Source organism: Lepisma saccharinum, chromosome 18, assembly GCF_977018435.1.
Source record: "Lepisma saccharinum chromosome 18, izLepSacc3.1, whole genome shotgun sequence".
In the NCBI taxonomy this organism is placed as follows: domain Eukaryota; kingdom Metazoa; phylum Arthropoda; class Insecta; order Zygentoma; family Lepismatidae; genus Lepisma; species Lepisma saccharinum.
The window spans coordinates 20,699,621-20,715,778 of NC_139246.1; the positions used below are offsets into that span (position 1 = coordinate 20,699,621).

General features: G+C 38.1%; 1 protein-coding gene across 1 annotated transcript; it reads left to right on the forward strand.

Annotated features, from left to right (window-relative positions):
• The first annotated feature begins 1,926 nt into the window (after nt 1-1,926).
• On the forward strand, nt 1,927-15,950 carry mRpL18 (mitochondrial ribosomal protein L18). Its single transcript, XM_083139610.1, has 5 exons — nt 1,927-2,053; nt 7,400-7,586; nt 13,115-13,228; nt 14,238-14,355; nt 15,752-15,950. The coding sequence occupies exons 1-5, from the start codon at nt 2,020-2,022 to the stop codon at nt 15,875-15,877; spliced, it is 579 nt and encodes a 192-aa protein (XP_082995736.1). The 5' UTR covers nt 1,927-2,019; the 3' UTR covers nt 15,878-15,950.
• Nucleotides 15,951-16,158: the final 208 nt, after the last annotated feature.

Consider the following 16,158-nt stretch of genomic DNA (forward strand, 5'->3'; position numbering starts at 1 on the left):
ACACCCCCCCCTACATTTTGGAACCCAATTGCCACCACTGGCCTTAAACATACAATTGTGATACCCCTTTAAAAAATGGTGTTCAGCCGCCGCCCCGAAAGGAATTCCTGGATACGTGCCTGCTGCTTCCCGTAAAATATCACTGCACTCTCCACGTTTCTCTTCTGTCTTTTCTTTGGCGCCGTGAATAGCTTCAACACGTTGCTTTCTTTATATATATTTGTCACATCCGCCACCTGAACGCAGCAGCTAGGGCTCAAAGGGCAGTGCAGTCACACCGGAAGAAGTCTCGGAAATGGCAGGCTTTAGAAGTTAACTCATTCAAATTCAATTAAACAAGTATGTGCTCTCTCTAAATTTAAATCATAGTTCACAAATAATTTGATTAAAAGTTTTAAAAGTATCTGTTTCATTTAATAGCGTAGTAATTGGTGCATTCTTCTCCATCATAGCTATAGGCAATGACCACACTACAGGGGGTGGGGGAGCAGGAAGGCCCCCCTATTCACGTTCGACAATTTCTCTCTCTTTCTTATCTGCCCCCAGTAAAACGACAAAATAAATAAATGAATGAATGCTGTTTTAGCCAAAATATGCATTTTTGTGTCGTATGTAACGGAATAATAAAAATGATTGCCCCGGGAAAATATGATTTACCCCTCCATCTTTACTATTGCGCTGTCACTAGCTACAACATATTTTGATTTCTATTGTTCCCACATATTTATTTTAATTTTAGTATTGTGAATCATATTCCACTGTGTTACCTCACGTAGCCACCCCCCCCCCCCCCACACACACACACGTACGACTTCAGTTGTAAGTTTTAGACTAAGCTTGTCAAATATCCACTTATATCTTTGTATTCTTGAGCCATTTAAAAAAAATAATTTCGCCCCTTCTTCTGGACTATTTCATAGGAATGTTTTCCCACTGGAAGCCCCTTTGCAGATCGAGATCTATAGCCTTCCCAAGCCAGCGTCTCCTCCAAATACTCTCTTGGCCTCATGAAAGACAAATATATGTATTTCTACGAAATATTAATTTGACTTGGCAGTTTCTCTTTTCGAACAGGAATAAGTTTTAAATTTTAATAGCTTATAAATTTACACTAGCAATTTTGAGTAAAGGTTTTGCGTAAACCTAAAAGTACATTAAGAGACTGCAAGGTCAACTCTCGATATTTCAGATATATTAATAATTTTCATCACAACGTCTTGTAATAATTATTTGTTACTTCAATAACCTCCTCGCAAATGTTTCTCGCATATTAAAACATAGATGCCATATGATTGTCATTTTCTGTTTATTTCTTTGTAATGCTGACCTCCGTGGTGAAGTGGTTAGCACAACGCTTTAAGATGCCAAGGGCCCCCAGGTTCGAATCCCCGCCCGGGCATGGGTCTACTTTCCTTTCTTCAATTTCATCATATCATCACGCATCCTCATCTTTGCGATTAGCCATATGTGACAGATAACCGAAGTAAAATAAACTAAGTCTATTAATCAATTATTTTTTTAAACTCTTTAATTCTTCTTTAGCATGCCACGTTTTTGTTAAAATTATATTACGATTTGTAAAATGACGAAATTCTAAAGGAGAACACGCAACTTTCTTTGTAGCGCATCGGTCAGAAAGTTTCAGGAACATGGATTTTCAAAATACATTTTTTCACATGTACTTTGCCCCCTTTTAAAAGTAGCGCGTTTTCAATTATGTTACTAATCATTAAAAGGATGCCTGGATACCATCTTAGAGGATGACAATTATTATTTTCCCCCTCCTAAAAGTAATAATATACTTTCGCTCTCTCAATCTCCCATTTAAATGCTAGGGGCCGTCTGCTTCAGCCGAGCTCACTGCTTCTCCGGTGACGTCACGCGTTCGTGCAAGATCGGCAATCTTCGGATGGCTTTACCTAATCTCTATATTCCTTGGGAGCCACAGCAAGGGAACAGAACAGAACACAGAAAGATCACATGCTGTAGAAGGAACTTCTGTAATGCATAGATTACATTATGATTTCAGGACGATTTTTAGCTAGAAATGCTGGTATGTTTTTTTTTTCCTCAAAATCATTGAGGTTTGATGAAAAGTATTTTATGTGAATTAAGTATGACTGAAGATGACCGGGCCCCTCTCCGATTTTCTTCATATTTGGCATACTTACTAATTGAGGCCTGCTAATGACGAATCTGAAGTTAAAATTTGTCGGAAACGTCTAGAAATTGCAAAATAATTGCGAACCATTGACGTGTAGTTTGGTTAGGCGGTACTATTATAGTATGGGGGTGACACCTATAAATCATATATTTCACACTTTTTTACATTGCTAACGTACTATTTTGGAATGCGGAACATTTCCTAACGTGAAGTAATGTATTTCTAACTAAGATAATATCTATTTCGTACATTTACGAGTACTTACTGTTACTTGTTATTTCGATTCTGTAACTTCTTATGGCGGGACATAGCGTACTGGTTCAGGGCGCATTGTGCGAGTGTTTTGTCGATTTATGCAGTGTTGCAACCTCGTTCACCGGAAAATACCTACTTCCGAGCTCAGATTTGAAATTATGCTAATACCTCACAAACCATTGACATTAGCCCCACAAACCATTCACGTTAGCCCCAAAAACAATTTTCCGTTAGGTTAGGTTAAGTTAAGTTAGGCAAGCATAGTTAAAAAAAAAAAATACTCGTCATGTTCTAGTGACAACACGGCGAGTTTGAAACACTGACTATGGGGAACATTGTGCTCTCGTGCAGAAAGCAAATGGCGGCAGCAGAAACAGCGTGTCGGACAGAGATTTTCGCAGAAAACAACATGTATTCGCATTAAAATGGTTCAAAACTACATTCACGAACTTCCACAACGTTACAGAAAATTATTTCCGTAAGTATTTTCTCCTGTAAATTTGAAATAATCTGTCACCCCTATACTATAATGTTACCAGTTAGGTAAACATAATTAAAATTTCGTGACGTGGTATTATCAGGATCTAGAAATTGCAAAATAATTGCGAACCATTGACGTGTGGTTAGGTTAGTTTAGGCAAACAGTTAAAATTTGGTGTCGTGGTAGTATCAGAAATATATATATTTCCTTGTGAAACAAAAGAACTGATATGCAGTGTTTCCAAATTTTGGTACTAGTTTACTATCCTTCGGACACATTTATTTATTTTTACAGAAGAAACTACTTACCGTAATAAGTTCCTGTAGCATTGTCGAACATCGGGAAGGTGTTTTGTGTGATGTGGGAATGTTTCATAGCTGAAATTCATGTTGTTTGTTGAAAATTAATTCTCCGACGGAGAATAGCTAGCCCCACGAACCATTGGCACGTGGATAGGTTAGTTCTGTTAGGTTAGGATACATAGTTAAAATTTGGTGTCGTGTTAGTATCAGGATCTAGAAATTGGAAATAATTGCGAACCATTGACACTAGCCCCACAAACCATTGGCGCTAGCCCCACGAACCATTGACACTAGCCCCACGAACCAATGGCGCTAGCCCCACGAACCATTGACGTTAGCCCCACGAACCATTGGCACGTGGTTAGGTTAGGCGAACATGGTTAAAAATTTGGTGTCGTGGTAGTATCAGGAATATATATATTTGGTTGTGAAACAAAAAAAATCGCGAAAATCGACAGTTTCCATTCCGAAAACTAACGCCTTATTTTCGCTTATTTTGCAATTTCTAGATGTTCCGCGAAGCAGATACGTAAGTACGAATGTCAAAAATTGACGAAACGAACAAATTAGAGGTGTCCGAAGGATAGTAAACTTTTACCGGTTAGGCAAACATAGTTAAAAAACAGCATGGTTACGTTTTCGCTTAAATTGAAGCAACGGGAATTGATTTCTGGCTGAAATAGATTGAAAGATGAAAGAAAATTCCTCGAAGAACTTTGACAATGCTACAGAAACTGATTTCCGTAAGCAGTTTCTCCTGTAAATTTGAAGAAAAGTGTGTCCGATATAACAAACTGTTACCCAGATTCGTGATTAGGAGGCCAAATTTAGTTAGTATACCAAATATTAACGTAATTAGAGTATTCTTCATTCATACCAGATTTAGACTATATGCAAACAGTAATTTACATCATCACAATATTCTTAAGTATACAATTTTGAGTTACTTTATCAGTAAGTGAGAAACAATTCTCTGCTGTAAAAAGAGAAGTCCAAAAACTTTGTAAAATGGAGGAGGAGGTCTGTCTAGTATACTGTCAGCTTACCCCGATTTGTCCTTTTATACTGTCAACTTACCCAGAACAGTACACGAAGTTCCAAATGTTTATAAAGAGTTTCCGCCAAGATTTTAGAAACTACTGGTTTTAGGTACTTTCATATATGACTGTACCCTCTGAGAATTACATCGATTATTTTATAAGTAGGTTTATATGTTTTATTACAAAATAAAATCTGATTGCCTATTTGATCTCGGCAGAACACCTTTCACTCGTTTATTTCGTCATTTTTTACATTCGTACTTACCTATTGTGCATTGCGAAAGATTCTTTAAGGTGTAATTTTGCTTTTTTCACGAAAATAACTTCAATTTTTCATATTAAGAGTAATTATTGTTCTTCCTTTTTTCGCTTGCATAATACACAATATGGTGGATGCAGCTTGAGTAGCGAGGTGGCTCATGTGGGTATGCAGTGTTTCCAACCTTCGTAACCGAAAAATACCTGAATAGCCCCACAAACCATTTCTGGCAAGGTTAGGTTCGGTTGGTAAGGCAAGCATAGTTAAAATTTTGTTCGTTAAACAATGCGATACAGCTTTTAAAAAATAAAAAAAATCACCTTCACTTCTTGCAAAACAACGGCGTGGTTGGAAACACTGACAGGGGGTTATGTCATGAAACGTATGGAACATCCAGCTCAGATACAAGCAACGGTAATTGTGCATCAGAGAGATATTTTTCTTCAAAAATACATGAATTCCCGGTCAAATAGATTACCCGATGGAAGAAAATACGTCCACAAACTTCCAGAATGCTACAGGAACTCATTTCTGTAAGTAGTTTCTTCTGTAAAAATGAAGAAATTCGTTCTGCCGAGATCGAACTGTTACCAAAATCTGTTTGAGGACAGGGCCTCCCCGATGGCGCAGTGGTAGCGTCGTCGCCTTGTAATCAAGGGGTCCCGGGTTCGATACTCGGTGGAGGCACAAGTGGTTCGGATCCCACTTTAAACTGTAGGTCCAGTCCCGATTAGCCTTACTGTGCATAAAGTGGACTTAAAACACCAACTCTGTTTGAGGACATGGAAACCACAAATAACCGAGATATATATATGATCCCAAAATATTACCAGCAAAAATAAAAAATATCCTATCAAACTTTTTTCATCGTAAATGCCAGTTGTATACACACTCAGAAAGTTAGAAAAGAAAGCCTGCCTGCAAATGCTAATGCCACCACACTTAAAATCTAGGTAAATTTGACCGCCATTTACTGACAAATACATCTTCTTTTTTTTATTACTAATCTGTAGATTTCGATATTTTACGTAATAGAAAATGTGTTTCATGGTGCGTAAACCACAAATAACGGGGAGATATTTGATCCCAAAGCATGGCCCACATAAGTGAAAACCTTCCTACCTCGTAGTACTTCCACAGATTTTTAAATCGTAAATACAGTTTGTATAGACACTCAAATAGCAAAAAAAAAATGTGCAAATCATAATACCACCAAGCTTAGCACTCCTACCCCTAACAAAAGTGCCAGGAATTGCTATCAAACCTAACAACATAAAGCGGTAGGCTCTGGGTGGAGGGGTAGCCACGGTTGATTAGAGCTTGGTGCAGGCGTAGGTTGTAGTTTATGTGGGATAAGGGGGGACGAGTTGACAGCTAGGGAAAAAGGGATGGCTCTTATGGTGTGATGGGGGTGAGAGCTGGAGATATTGGATGTGGTTGGTCAGTTTGATATGTATGGATGTTTCCAAGAGGTCTCCCACAATGTGGACATCCTCATCTAGGAAGGTCACTTGGTCTTTGGAGTGGAACCTGGTAGTGAGGGAGGGTTCGCCATGTGTCCAGAGGAGGAAAATATTATCTATGAATCCATGTGCCACAGTTGTAACATATACAGGGTGTACCAAAAGTCCCATTACCCCTCTTTGAATTGTAGACAAACCTGCAAAATGTTATTTTAACAGCATGCGTATGATGAGAGGATGGTATACCATTAAATCAGACCAATGGCCACCATTTACTCTGTGTGAACACTTCCATTTTCATGCCACAGTATTATTCGCCTCCAGGTGAAATCCTCCGTAACTTGGCTGGCGTGAAGAAAGGAAATGCACTGTGAACAGCTTCTTGAAGTTCCTCAGTTGTCTGATAACAATCATGGGCGACTTTCTGTTTGATGTGTTCCCATAGTGCATTATCACAAGATGTAAGATTTGGACTTCGGGGTGGCCATTTTAAAGGTGCTGGTAAATTTGGCGATCCTCATCCAATCCGTTTGTCTCTGAACACATCATTGAGGAATTCTCTTAAAATGGCCACCCCGAAATTCAGATCTGACATCTTATGTTACGGAGGATTTCAGATCGCACCTGGAGGCAAATAATACTGTGCCATGAAAATGGCGGTGTGCACACAGATCCTCTGGAGTAAATAGTGGTCATTGGTCTGATTTAATGGTATACCATCCTCTCATCATACGCATGCTGTTAAAATAACATTTTGCAGGTTTGTCTACAATTCAAAGGGGGGGGGGGGTAATGGGACTTTTGGTACACCCTGTATAATTAGATATGGTTACCGTCAATGTGCAAAATTAGTACATGTACTCTTTAACAGGAATTTGATTCTGATTGCTGAAAATTAAATGCATGTGAAAAATGTCTGCCATTTTTGCATATTGCAAACCTAATGATTTAGAATAAACTTTCCAATAAGAAGTGTGGAAGAGACGATTATAGCCTATAGTCTTAGTTAATTTGACAGTTTTTGTAAACAAATTTATCAAAGTGGTGCAAACCAAATTACATTTTCTGTTTGTTACCTGGCTGCAGAATATTAATCAGTTTTGTTTTTCCATCCTGAACCACACAAACATTTTCCGACTCCACATTTTCAATGATTAAAAGAACTGAAGAATGTGGCATTTAAATTGCTTTAAAAATTAATGCAATAAATAAGATAAGTAGCAATGTTCTCTTTGTGTTTTAATGTCTTACCTGCTTAATATTTTAAGTGTTTTTTTTCTTCTTGAAGCAAGGAAATATTTCATCCAGTAACTTAGCAATTAGGATCAATTTTTGGCAAAGATATGTTAATCAATACTAGTAATTTTCATCACTGCATTGAAAACCTCAAATGTTTAAGTTTTGCACTAAATAAATATTACTCCATTTGTTCCAGGCGTTATCCATCGCTATTATGCAGCCCAGGCAGGACAAGTTGCAAACATAGATAAACCACTCAGCGAAAATGATGAAGTTAGCCCAATGTTTTATAATCGTAATCCAAGAAATCTGGAACGGTTACGGATAGCTTACAAACCGAGAGGGTATTCACTGGATGCTCCTGGCAGAGAGTTTTGGCATAAGTAAGTTTAAGTGGACGATATTGAAATTTATTCATTCTGTTCTTTCCCATCTACTCAGAGTTTAAAGGGACGTAGATGAATGATTTTTTAATTATTTTTTTTTAACACTTTAGCTGCCATGGGCACAGTTGTATCGCCGGCGGGTCAAGTGGCCGTTAAATTTGAATTTCTCATGTTTTGTAAGGCTCTGTGGGCAGATAATTATAAATTCAATGTGGCATGCTGTGAATAGTATTTTTGTTCTACAAGTGCAATATTTATATTATTACTTCTATTTATTCAATTTATTTTCATGATTATTGATTTTTGTTTCCTTTAGTACAAGCTAAAATATTTTGCATAAATGAATTATTTCTGTCTATTTTTTCTTACATGAGAGCCTCTGTGGTCTAGTCGTTGTCAACATCCGTGGCAGAGTGGTTAGCACAGCATGCTACAATGCCAGGGGTCCGGGCTTGAATCTTGGTTCAGACATGGATATTTGTATTTGTCCCAATGATAATCTAGAGAATTAGAGAAAATTGATATGTGCGAAACTTGAGAAAACGTGAAAACAGGAGATACTACCACTTAGGGTTATTCCTTTTACCCAACAAAGTCTGTATGGTGTCAGACTGCTGTGCGGGAAACCCAGTTTCAATTCCCGTGGTGAGTGATCTATAGTCGGAATTTTTCAGACCTTGTCCCTATATAAAGGGGTTCCTGGGCTCACCAAGCCTCAAATCAGTGGGTACCTAGGGGCAACCCTGGGGGGTACAGGCAGCCTAATCACGTAGCTGATCACGTGCTATATTCTCAGGGAACTCTACGTTTTTACCTTATCTATTTTTATTATATTTCTTTGCATATTTACATATCTTTTATTTATCATATATTTATAAAACATTATTGTCATTTATTTAGTATACATTACAACAAACATTACAGCATAAACTTATTACACACTAAATACTTTTCATTGGGTTTTCTTCCACTTTTTATCACAATTAATATGAATTATGCAATGAAATGCTTCCAAGAATACTACAATATTATATGTTAATACATTTTTATGTATATATATTTCTATTTATCAATACAATGTTGTAAATAAAATTACAGAAAAAGTAGCATAGTATTTTGATAGGCTTCATTCAGTTTTTGAATCAAACTCTGCACCTTGAACAAACGAATGCCATCATTGTGTTCTTCATTTGCAAATTGCCAAAAGCAGAGTAAATACACAGGAAGACAATAAAAGGAGCAAGTGGTGACAACAATGACACTTATCAAATTAAAGCAATTGTAACAATACTAGTGTTGATAAATCTCCTCTGTGAATGTTCGAGCACACGAGACATTTCAACAACGATAAGCAGGTTTCAATCCCTTGAACTGCCGGCTGTCATGTTGACCTCACATGTATCAATTTTAGGTAAATCACAAAGAGTCCGACAAAGGAAGAATACAATTACCCGACATATTATTGTCAAAAATGGGTCATGCAGGTACTTACAGGAATTAAGGAAGTAAATAAGACTAGATTACTGAAGATGAAATTTTGGCCTCCCGGGTACGCCAACCAAAATCTGTCCTGGTTTGCTAGTAAAGCATACACTTGTACCGCCAAAGGTACACGTGGCAGCTAAAGTGTTAAGATTGTGTTTTAAGTATAGGCTTCAATTATAGGTGTGGCACAATTTGAATCAGATTCCACTTTGAACTGTTGGTCCAGTCCTGATTAGCCTATTTGGTGTACAAAACCAACTTTCAAACAAGCAAAAATTAACAATCATGTTAAGAAGAGTGGAAGGTGTTGGATGGTGCAAAAATTCTGAGAAAAAGTTGAAGTTTTCTGCTCTTTTTTTTTTTCTTTCTAGAAATTACAAACTTCAGTGCTGAAATAATAAAAATGAGACACTTGAAGATAAGAGTCGATCCTTTTATATATAGTGCTGTGACTTCGTATTGTGAATATGTTATTGCATTTGCTACAAAGTTGCTCGGTACCAGGGTTCAAAATGGGGTATGCACCACATTTCAATTCGTGCATAACGTCCATGAGAATGTGAAGGAATGGGGGAAATGGCATAATTCATTTCAAATTAGAAAAAAAAAACAATATTTTTTTATTGTCAGTAATAGAAATGAAATCCAATGATTTACCACTTCAATAGACTAACCAAAGCAAACAATTTGCCTGCTTATGTGCAAGGACCAGGCCAAGACTTCATGTTTGCATGTTCCACCACTTAACCCAAAGAACAGATGATTCCACGAGAGTTCAATTTTTTTTCCAAAATATTATTATTTGTGTTGTCACGTGACATAATTTGGCTAACTTTTTTCGTGAATAAGATATGTAAATAGAAAATTCGGTCATTTCAATATGATAAATGTATGACATTTAAAATAAAAAACAAATGTGTCCGGTGAATCAAATAGAAGTCTCCCCAAGGATATAATAATCATAATAGCAGCACTAAATAATAAGATTTATAAATTTGTAATTATTTCTTGTTCAATTTTACCCCGTACATCCACACAAAAATGAAATTCTGGCAATGCTCAATACTGGGAGCGATTTATATGCACTAAAATGACAAAATTGACACTAAATACTTGTAATAAACTAAGCACTATTGTAATGTTTTACTTTTAGTTATTACCTTATATAATATGTTAGATGGTAGATCATAATGCTCTTGCTCAATATATGACATGCTTATTATAACTAAGTCTGGTTAGCAAGTATCAGTTACATACGAAACCTAAGTAACTGACTATCTGTGACTTGATCATCACGATACTATAATAGACAGAATTCCCAAGTAACTTGTACTTAAGAAATTGAGGGCTTACCCTCTAAGCCACAAGTAGCTTGGAACATCAGCAGGACAACATCAATGTCATGGAATACACAAGAACTAGAAGAACTTGAGAATCCTATTTACAGGAGTATTTATAAAGGCATTGACCTTGTCATCATCCTCAGCCCACTGAGAGAGCTTCCAACCTTGTGGCTTTTTTAGTGAACTGTCCATTCTGGGGGGAGCAGTGGCCTTGCAGAACATGGAGAAGGTTTTCTGGTCAGTAGACCTTTATTTAGAGGTTAGATCATGTGTTGGATGTTGATATCCCAGAATACTCAGGGCCAAGGCTCTGGCCTTGCTTACACTAAGCCACCACAACTTTCTGTAAGTTTCTGCTGTAACATTGCCTTTGATAGCACTGGAGGGTGGTAGGGACTTGACTGAATCACTCGTGCCGAGGATGAAACAAGGATGTGTGTGATGTATGTTCCTGCTTCCTGAGTCTTTCATACTTCCTTTTTGAGGCAATGCCATTTTATGTAACTTGCAAAAAACAGCTTGTTGCATTTTGAAATGCTTCAAAATAGACATTGAACCCAAACATATTTTAAAATTCCGTAGTTGCACACTTATTGGCTTGAATTTTCAGTATTCTATTGTATTTTCCTTCATTTTGCATCACAACTATGATGATGAATAATTGTTACAATGGACTGTGGAGAGAGTCAAAGTGAGAATAAGGACGATTTTTTTACAAAGAAGAGAAAAGAGGAGGAAAACAAGAGGAGAGTATGTCCCCCAACACCCCATTTCCTCCTTTCTCAAGAGGGGGAGAGAGAAAGAGAAGGGCAAAACATCACCCCCAGCCTGGCGAAGAGGATAGAATGACATGGGTACCTGGGGGAGGATGCTGTGATGGGGTAAGGAGGTGCACTCTCCCCTCCTCTCTCTGATTTTGTTTGTTGGTTTGCCCTCTCTTATGGTAGGTATCATCACTTATTTCTCTCTCTCTACCCACACCCACCCAGGTTATAACCCCCACCAACCCCCCCTTGGCCAGGCAAGGGGGGGGGGGTGCGCCTCACTACGACCCCGGTGTGGGTGTAGGTGTAGGGTTGGGTTGGTAATATACCTAGTCTTACCATAAATACTGTCCCAAAGTTGTAAGTAAATAGACACAAAATGGTGAGAGATATTGTAATATCAGAATAACATGAGGTGCATGGATGCATTATGAACCAAAATCACAAATAATTATTCGAAATGGCCACCTTTAGCACTGACACACTTCTGAAGTCTTCGTGGCCACGCATCAATTGAATTACGCAACACATCGACTGAAAAATGAGCAACTGCCTTCAGAAGAGACCGACCGCTTTAAACTTTCAATATTGGGATGTCTCTTCTTCCAAGCCATATCCTGAAGCTTGGACCACAATTTGTAGTCCAAAGGGTATAGGTCTGGTCTTGCAGAAGGCCAATCTGAAGTGGAAATGAAGTCTGGAACATTTGCTATGAGGGCACGCTCCATTTCTGTGAAAAGGGGGTAAAAACATCAGCCAAAGTGTACCAGCAGACAGTGCTTGAGAAACTATGCAAGAATCTTACCGACACCATCTTCCATGGAGAGAACTGGAGCTTCCAGCATGACTCAGCCCCAGCACACAAAGCACGCACCACCCAGCAGTGGTTGGAGACAAGTTTTCCTGACTTCATTTCCACGTCAGATTGGCCCTCTGCCAGTCCAGACTTAAACCCTTTGGACTACAAATTGTGGTCCAAGCTTCAGGAGATGGCTTGCAAGAAGAGACATCCCAATATTGACAGTTTAAAGCGGTCTCTTCAGAAGGCAGCTGCGGAGTTTCCACTTGATGTGTTGCGTAATTCCATTGATGAGTGGCCACGAAGTGTGTCAGTGCTAAAGGTGGCCATTTCGAATAATTTGTGATTTTGGTTCATAATGCATCCATGCACCTCATGTTATTCTGATAGTACAATATCTCTCACCATTTTGTGTCTATTTACTTACAACTTTGGGACAGTATTTATGGTAAGACTAGGTAGCAGTTTTGGGTTACCCCTGCCCGGTTGGAAAAGGGGGTGGAATCAGCGATGCAGAGAGAGATAGAGGGCGAGAGAGGGAGGGGAAAGATAGGGAGGGAATTAGAGAAACATATCAAAAGGGGAATAAAGGAATCCTCACTACGACCCCGGGGTCGTAGTGAATGGGAGAGGAAAGAGCTCCACCATTCTTCCTTCTCGACCCGGCGTGCCCAAGGGGTTGTTGTGGGGCCTTGTCTTCCCCCCCCCCACCATCTTGATGGCAGGAGGGGAGAGAGAGAGAGAGAGAAGGCTTCTTCTTCTTTTATCGACCCCGCCGCCCGTGCGAGTAGGAAAGGAGACAAGAGGAGTGGAGAAGAGTGGGATGGAGGCACTAAAAATGTGTTGTTTGGCTCAAAACACCATTAAGTGAATTTAAAACAAAGCCGAGGTTTTACTACAAAGTCAAAAATCTGTTCCTTACTCATGTCATGCAGATATTCATAAATAAAACAATTTAGTGTAAAATCGTGTCTCTATCTATCTCTTGCGTAGTTACAGGTTTGTTTATAATATTGATGTTAAATTTAATTGGGTAGCACAATTGCTTTTTTTAATGCAGCTTATGTTGTGAACTTTTTCTTGTGGTACATGAATATGCTTTAACTGAACTCTGATTTTGAAATTTGCTTTTAGGTTGATTTTAGAGAGAACAGGACGACATGTGAAGGCAAAAGTTATTCACAACACAGGAAAAACTGTTATATCTGCTTCCACTGAAGAATGGTGCATTAAGAAGCATTTGTACAGGTGACATTCTTTGACTATATATCAATGAAAGCATTGTTTTGCATGATTAAGATTGACATTTCTTTGTAATCAAGGGGTGCCACCAGGTTTGATACCCGGTGGAGGCACACAGTGGTTTGGATCCCACTTTAAACTGTAGGTCCAGTCCCGATTAGCCTATCTGTGCAGAAAGTGGACTTAAAACACCAATTCAGTCAGTCAATCAATCAATAATAATCTGATGTCAGTATGACCAAAGCTGAGAGGTGCTTTTTTTTTTTTTTTTTTTTTTTTTTTTTTCATAATAGTAAACATTATGTTACTTGTTGGTGGCAATTCATAACAGACAAGTTGCTACATGAACCAGTTTTCATGATGAGAAGAAGCATACACTTCATTCAATTTGCATGTGACGAAATCAGTAGACACAGAAGTTATCCATTTCCAGACAAGCAATGCATTGTACAATTACTGATTAAGGCCTCCCCGATGGTGCAGTCTTTGCCTTGTAATCAAGGGGTTCCGGGTTCGATACCCGGTGGAGGCTGAAGTGGTTCAGATCCCACTTTAAACTGTAGGTCCAGTCCCGATTAGCCTTCCTGTGCATGAAGTGGACGTAAAACCAAAACTCAAAACCGAAAACATTTCCCCATGTAAGCAAGAATTGTTCTTGTGCATATATGTTCCACAAGAATATTTTAATTTTGTTTTTGGATCTGCAAAAATACTTCTTGTACTTAACCGTGGCTTAAATAATAAATATATATTGCACAGATGTTTAAGATATAATCGTCAAGTCAAATTCAATCAATAAAACAACAGAATGCAGAAGGGAAATGTTTAAAACTAATGAAGTTGAAGTTAGTGATTCTATTTTTTCTTTATAAAGTGTATAAATGGAAGTGAGCACTTAAATATGCATGTAGCAGGTTTTCATTCAAATTGCTTTTGATCATGAAAAGCATTGATAATTATTCTTTGCAATGAAACAGCTTTGCCACTTTTAATATATATTTTATTTCTATTGCAGACAATTGAACATATCTGCCTACATTGCAGTGGGACATGTTCTAGGGCAAAGATGTCTGGAAAGTGGAATTGTGAATGTGTACTCGGACTTAATAAAACCTGAAACTACAGGAGAGAAGGTATTTCATTTTTCCATTTTTTCCTAGAAATAAAAGTCCCAGTCAGTCTTGAACGACCCTTGTACTTAGAAGTAATAATAGCAAACTCGGGCCTTGAAAGCCAAAAAACAATGCTGATGGGACATAACAAAAAAGCCACTTGGCAGGTTTTGGACCTTAACGGGCTGTTTGTGCCATGGTATTTGGTTTGCTTAATGCATTTCCTTTGTTAGAATAAACACCAAGTATGTGCATGATACCAAACTTTTGTGTTCCCATGTCAAATAATAATTTTCTGATTTTCAAGAATCAAAATTGTTTGTTAAATCAGAACCCTAGAAGTTTGGCTTTTTTAACATATTCACTCCCTTTGAAGAGCTCTGTTTGGAGTCAGATCGACGTATTCCGCTGCCCCCCCCCCCAAAAAAAAATAATTCTGTACTGCTGAGGGCAAGAGATGGGGATATGTCAATCTGACACTTGAAGTGAATGGATATATATATTTATTTTTTTTAAATAACTGCATTTTCTGGATATATATTCCTCTGGTTCTCACATGGAAATAAATCCAGAAATTATGAACATTTCTTGAGAACTTGTTTTCTATTTCTCACCCAAATGTAATATGAAAAAATATATATATAAGATAGCATTCTTTGTTAGTGTTAAGATATAATAATGGAATTTCATAGTACAATATGTTGTAGCAGTACATACAAATTAAGAGCGGAAGTTAAGAATGTGATGAGTAGGGTGTGGATTTGCAGGCACTGAACACTTGTAAAATAGGCACTAGTTCACTAGTGCATCAGTTTACCAAGAGTTTTGCTTTAAAATATTTAATTATCTGTTGTCTATTCACAGAATGCATTTTTCACACACAGATAAGTCAAAACTTTGAAGTTTGCATAATTTCCAGGATGTCTAGTCCCTGGGGAAAATGTAAAATGCCAAAATGTTGGGGGGGGGGGAGTATCAGGAATTAACTTCAAAGCAACATTTTCCACACCGTAGTGATAAGTGAGGTTTAAGTCCTGGTCCAGTCAGGAGAAAAGTGCCATTGTTAGGAACTAATGAAAACAAATTACGCGGTGGCTCAGTCGGTAACGCGTCTGACTACCATGCTCAAGGTCCCGGGTTCGATCCCCGGCCGGTTCAAATCCGGGAACTTTTCTAACGGTGAAAGCGGCCCCGGCGCCCACCCAGCATCGAATAACATGGGTACCTGGGGGAAACCCTGGGGGGTAAAGGCGGTTAGGGGCGTGATGCTGATCACATCACCCCCACTCACGACTGGATCAAGAAAGTGTGGGGCGTTACCCCCACACCCCCTATACGCCTTCATGGCGTGGTGCTATGCACAGGGGAACACTTTACCTTTTTTTACCTTATCCTGAAACCATACTTACTTTTTCAGATACCAGAATTTGTGAAGGCTGTAGAAGAGCAAGGAGTAATATTATCTGAGCCTCCGAGATTCTTCCCACCTCGCCCAGGTGACTACAAAAATGAGGAAAAGCCATGGGAAGTTTTTGATGAGTGATAGCGTGTGTGAAATTGTTTAGTTAATGTTAGTGATGTGAACAAGCTGCTGCAATAAATTAATTTTTTTATAAGTTTTGGCTTCCGTTATTTACTGCCTTTATAAAGTTATTATTTTACATTAAAAATTTTCATCGAGTTACAAACCAACTAATATTTGCTATCTTTTCGATCTCTGAAACATGTAATGACCCCGAGTTTGCCATTACTTCGTGGTTTTATATTATTATTATTATATTTTATATTATTATTATTAGTATTATACAATTGATGATTCATATA

What these genes read in the sequence shown, in the direction of transcription:
- mRpL18 (XM_083139610.1), top strand. Translation starts at nt 2,020, where the DNA reads ATGATTTCAGGACGATTTTTAGCTAGAAATGCTG. An exon ending in ATTTTTAGCTAGAAATGCTG is followed by an intron (nt 2,054 to 7,399) that starts GTATGTTTTTTT and finishes CATTTGTTCCAG; the next exon opens with GCGTTATCCATCGCTATTAT. An exon ending in GGCAGAGAGTTTTGGCATAA is followed by an intron (nt 7,587 to 13,114) that starts GTAAGTTTAAGT and finishes ATTTGCTTTTAG; the next exon opens with GTTGATTTTAGAGAGAACAG.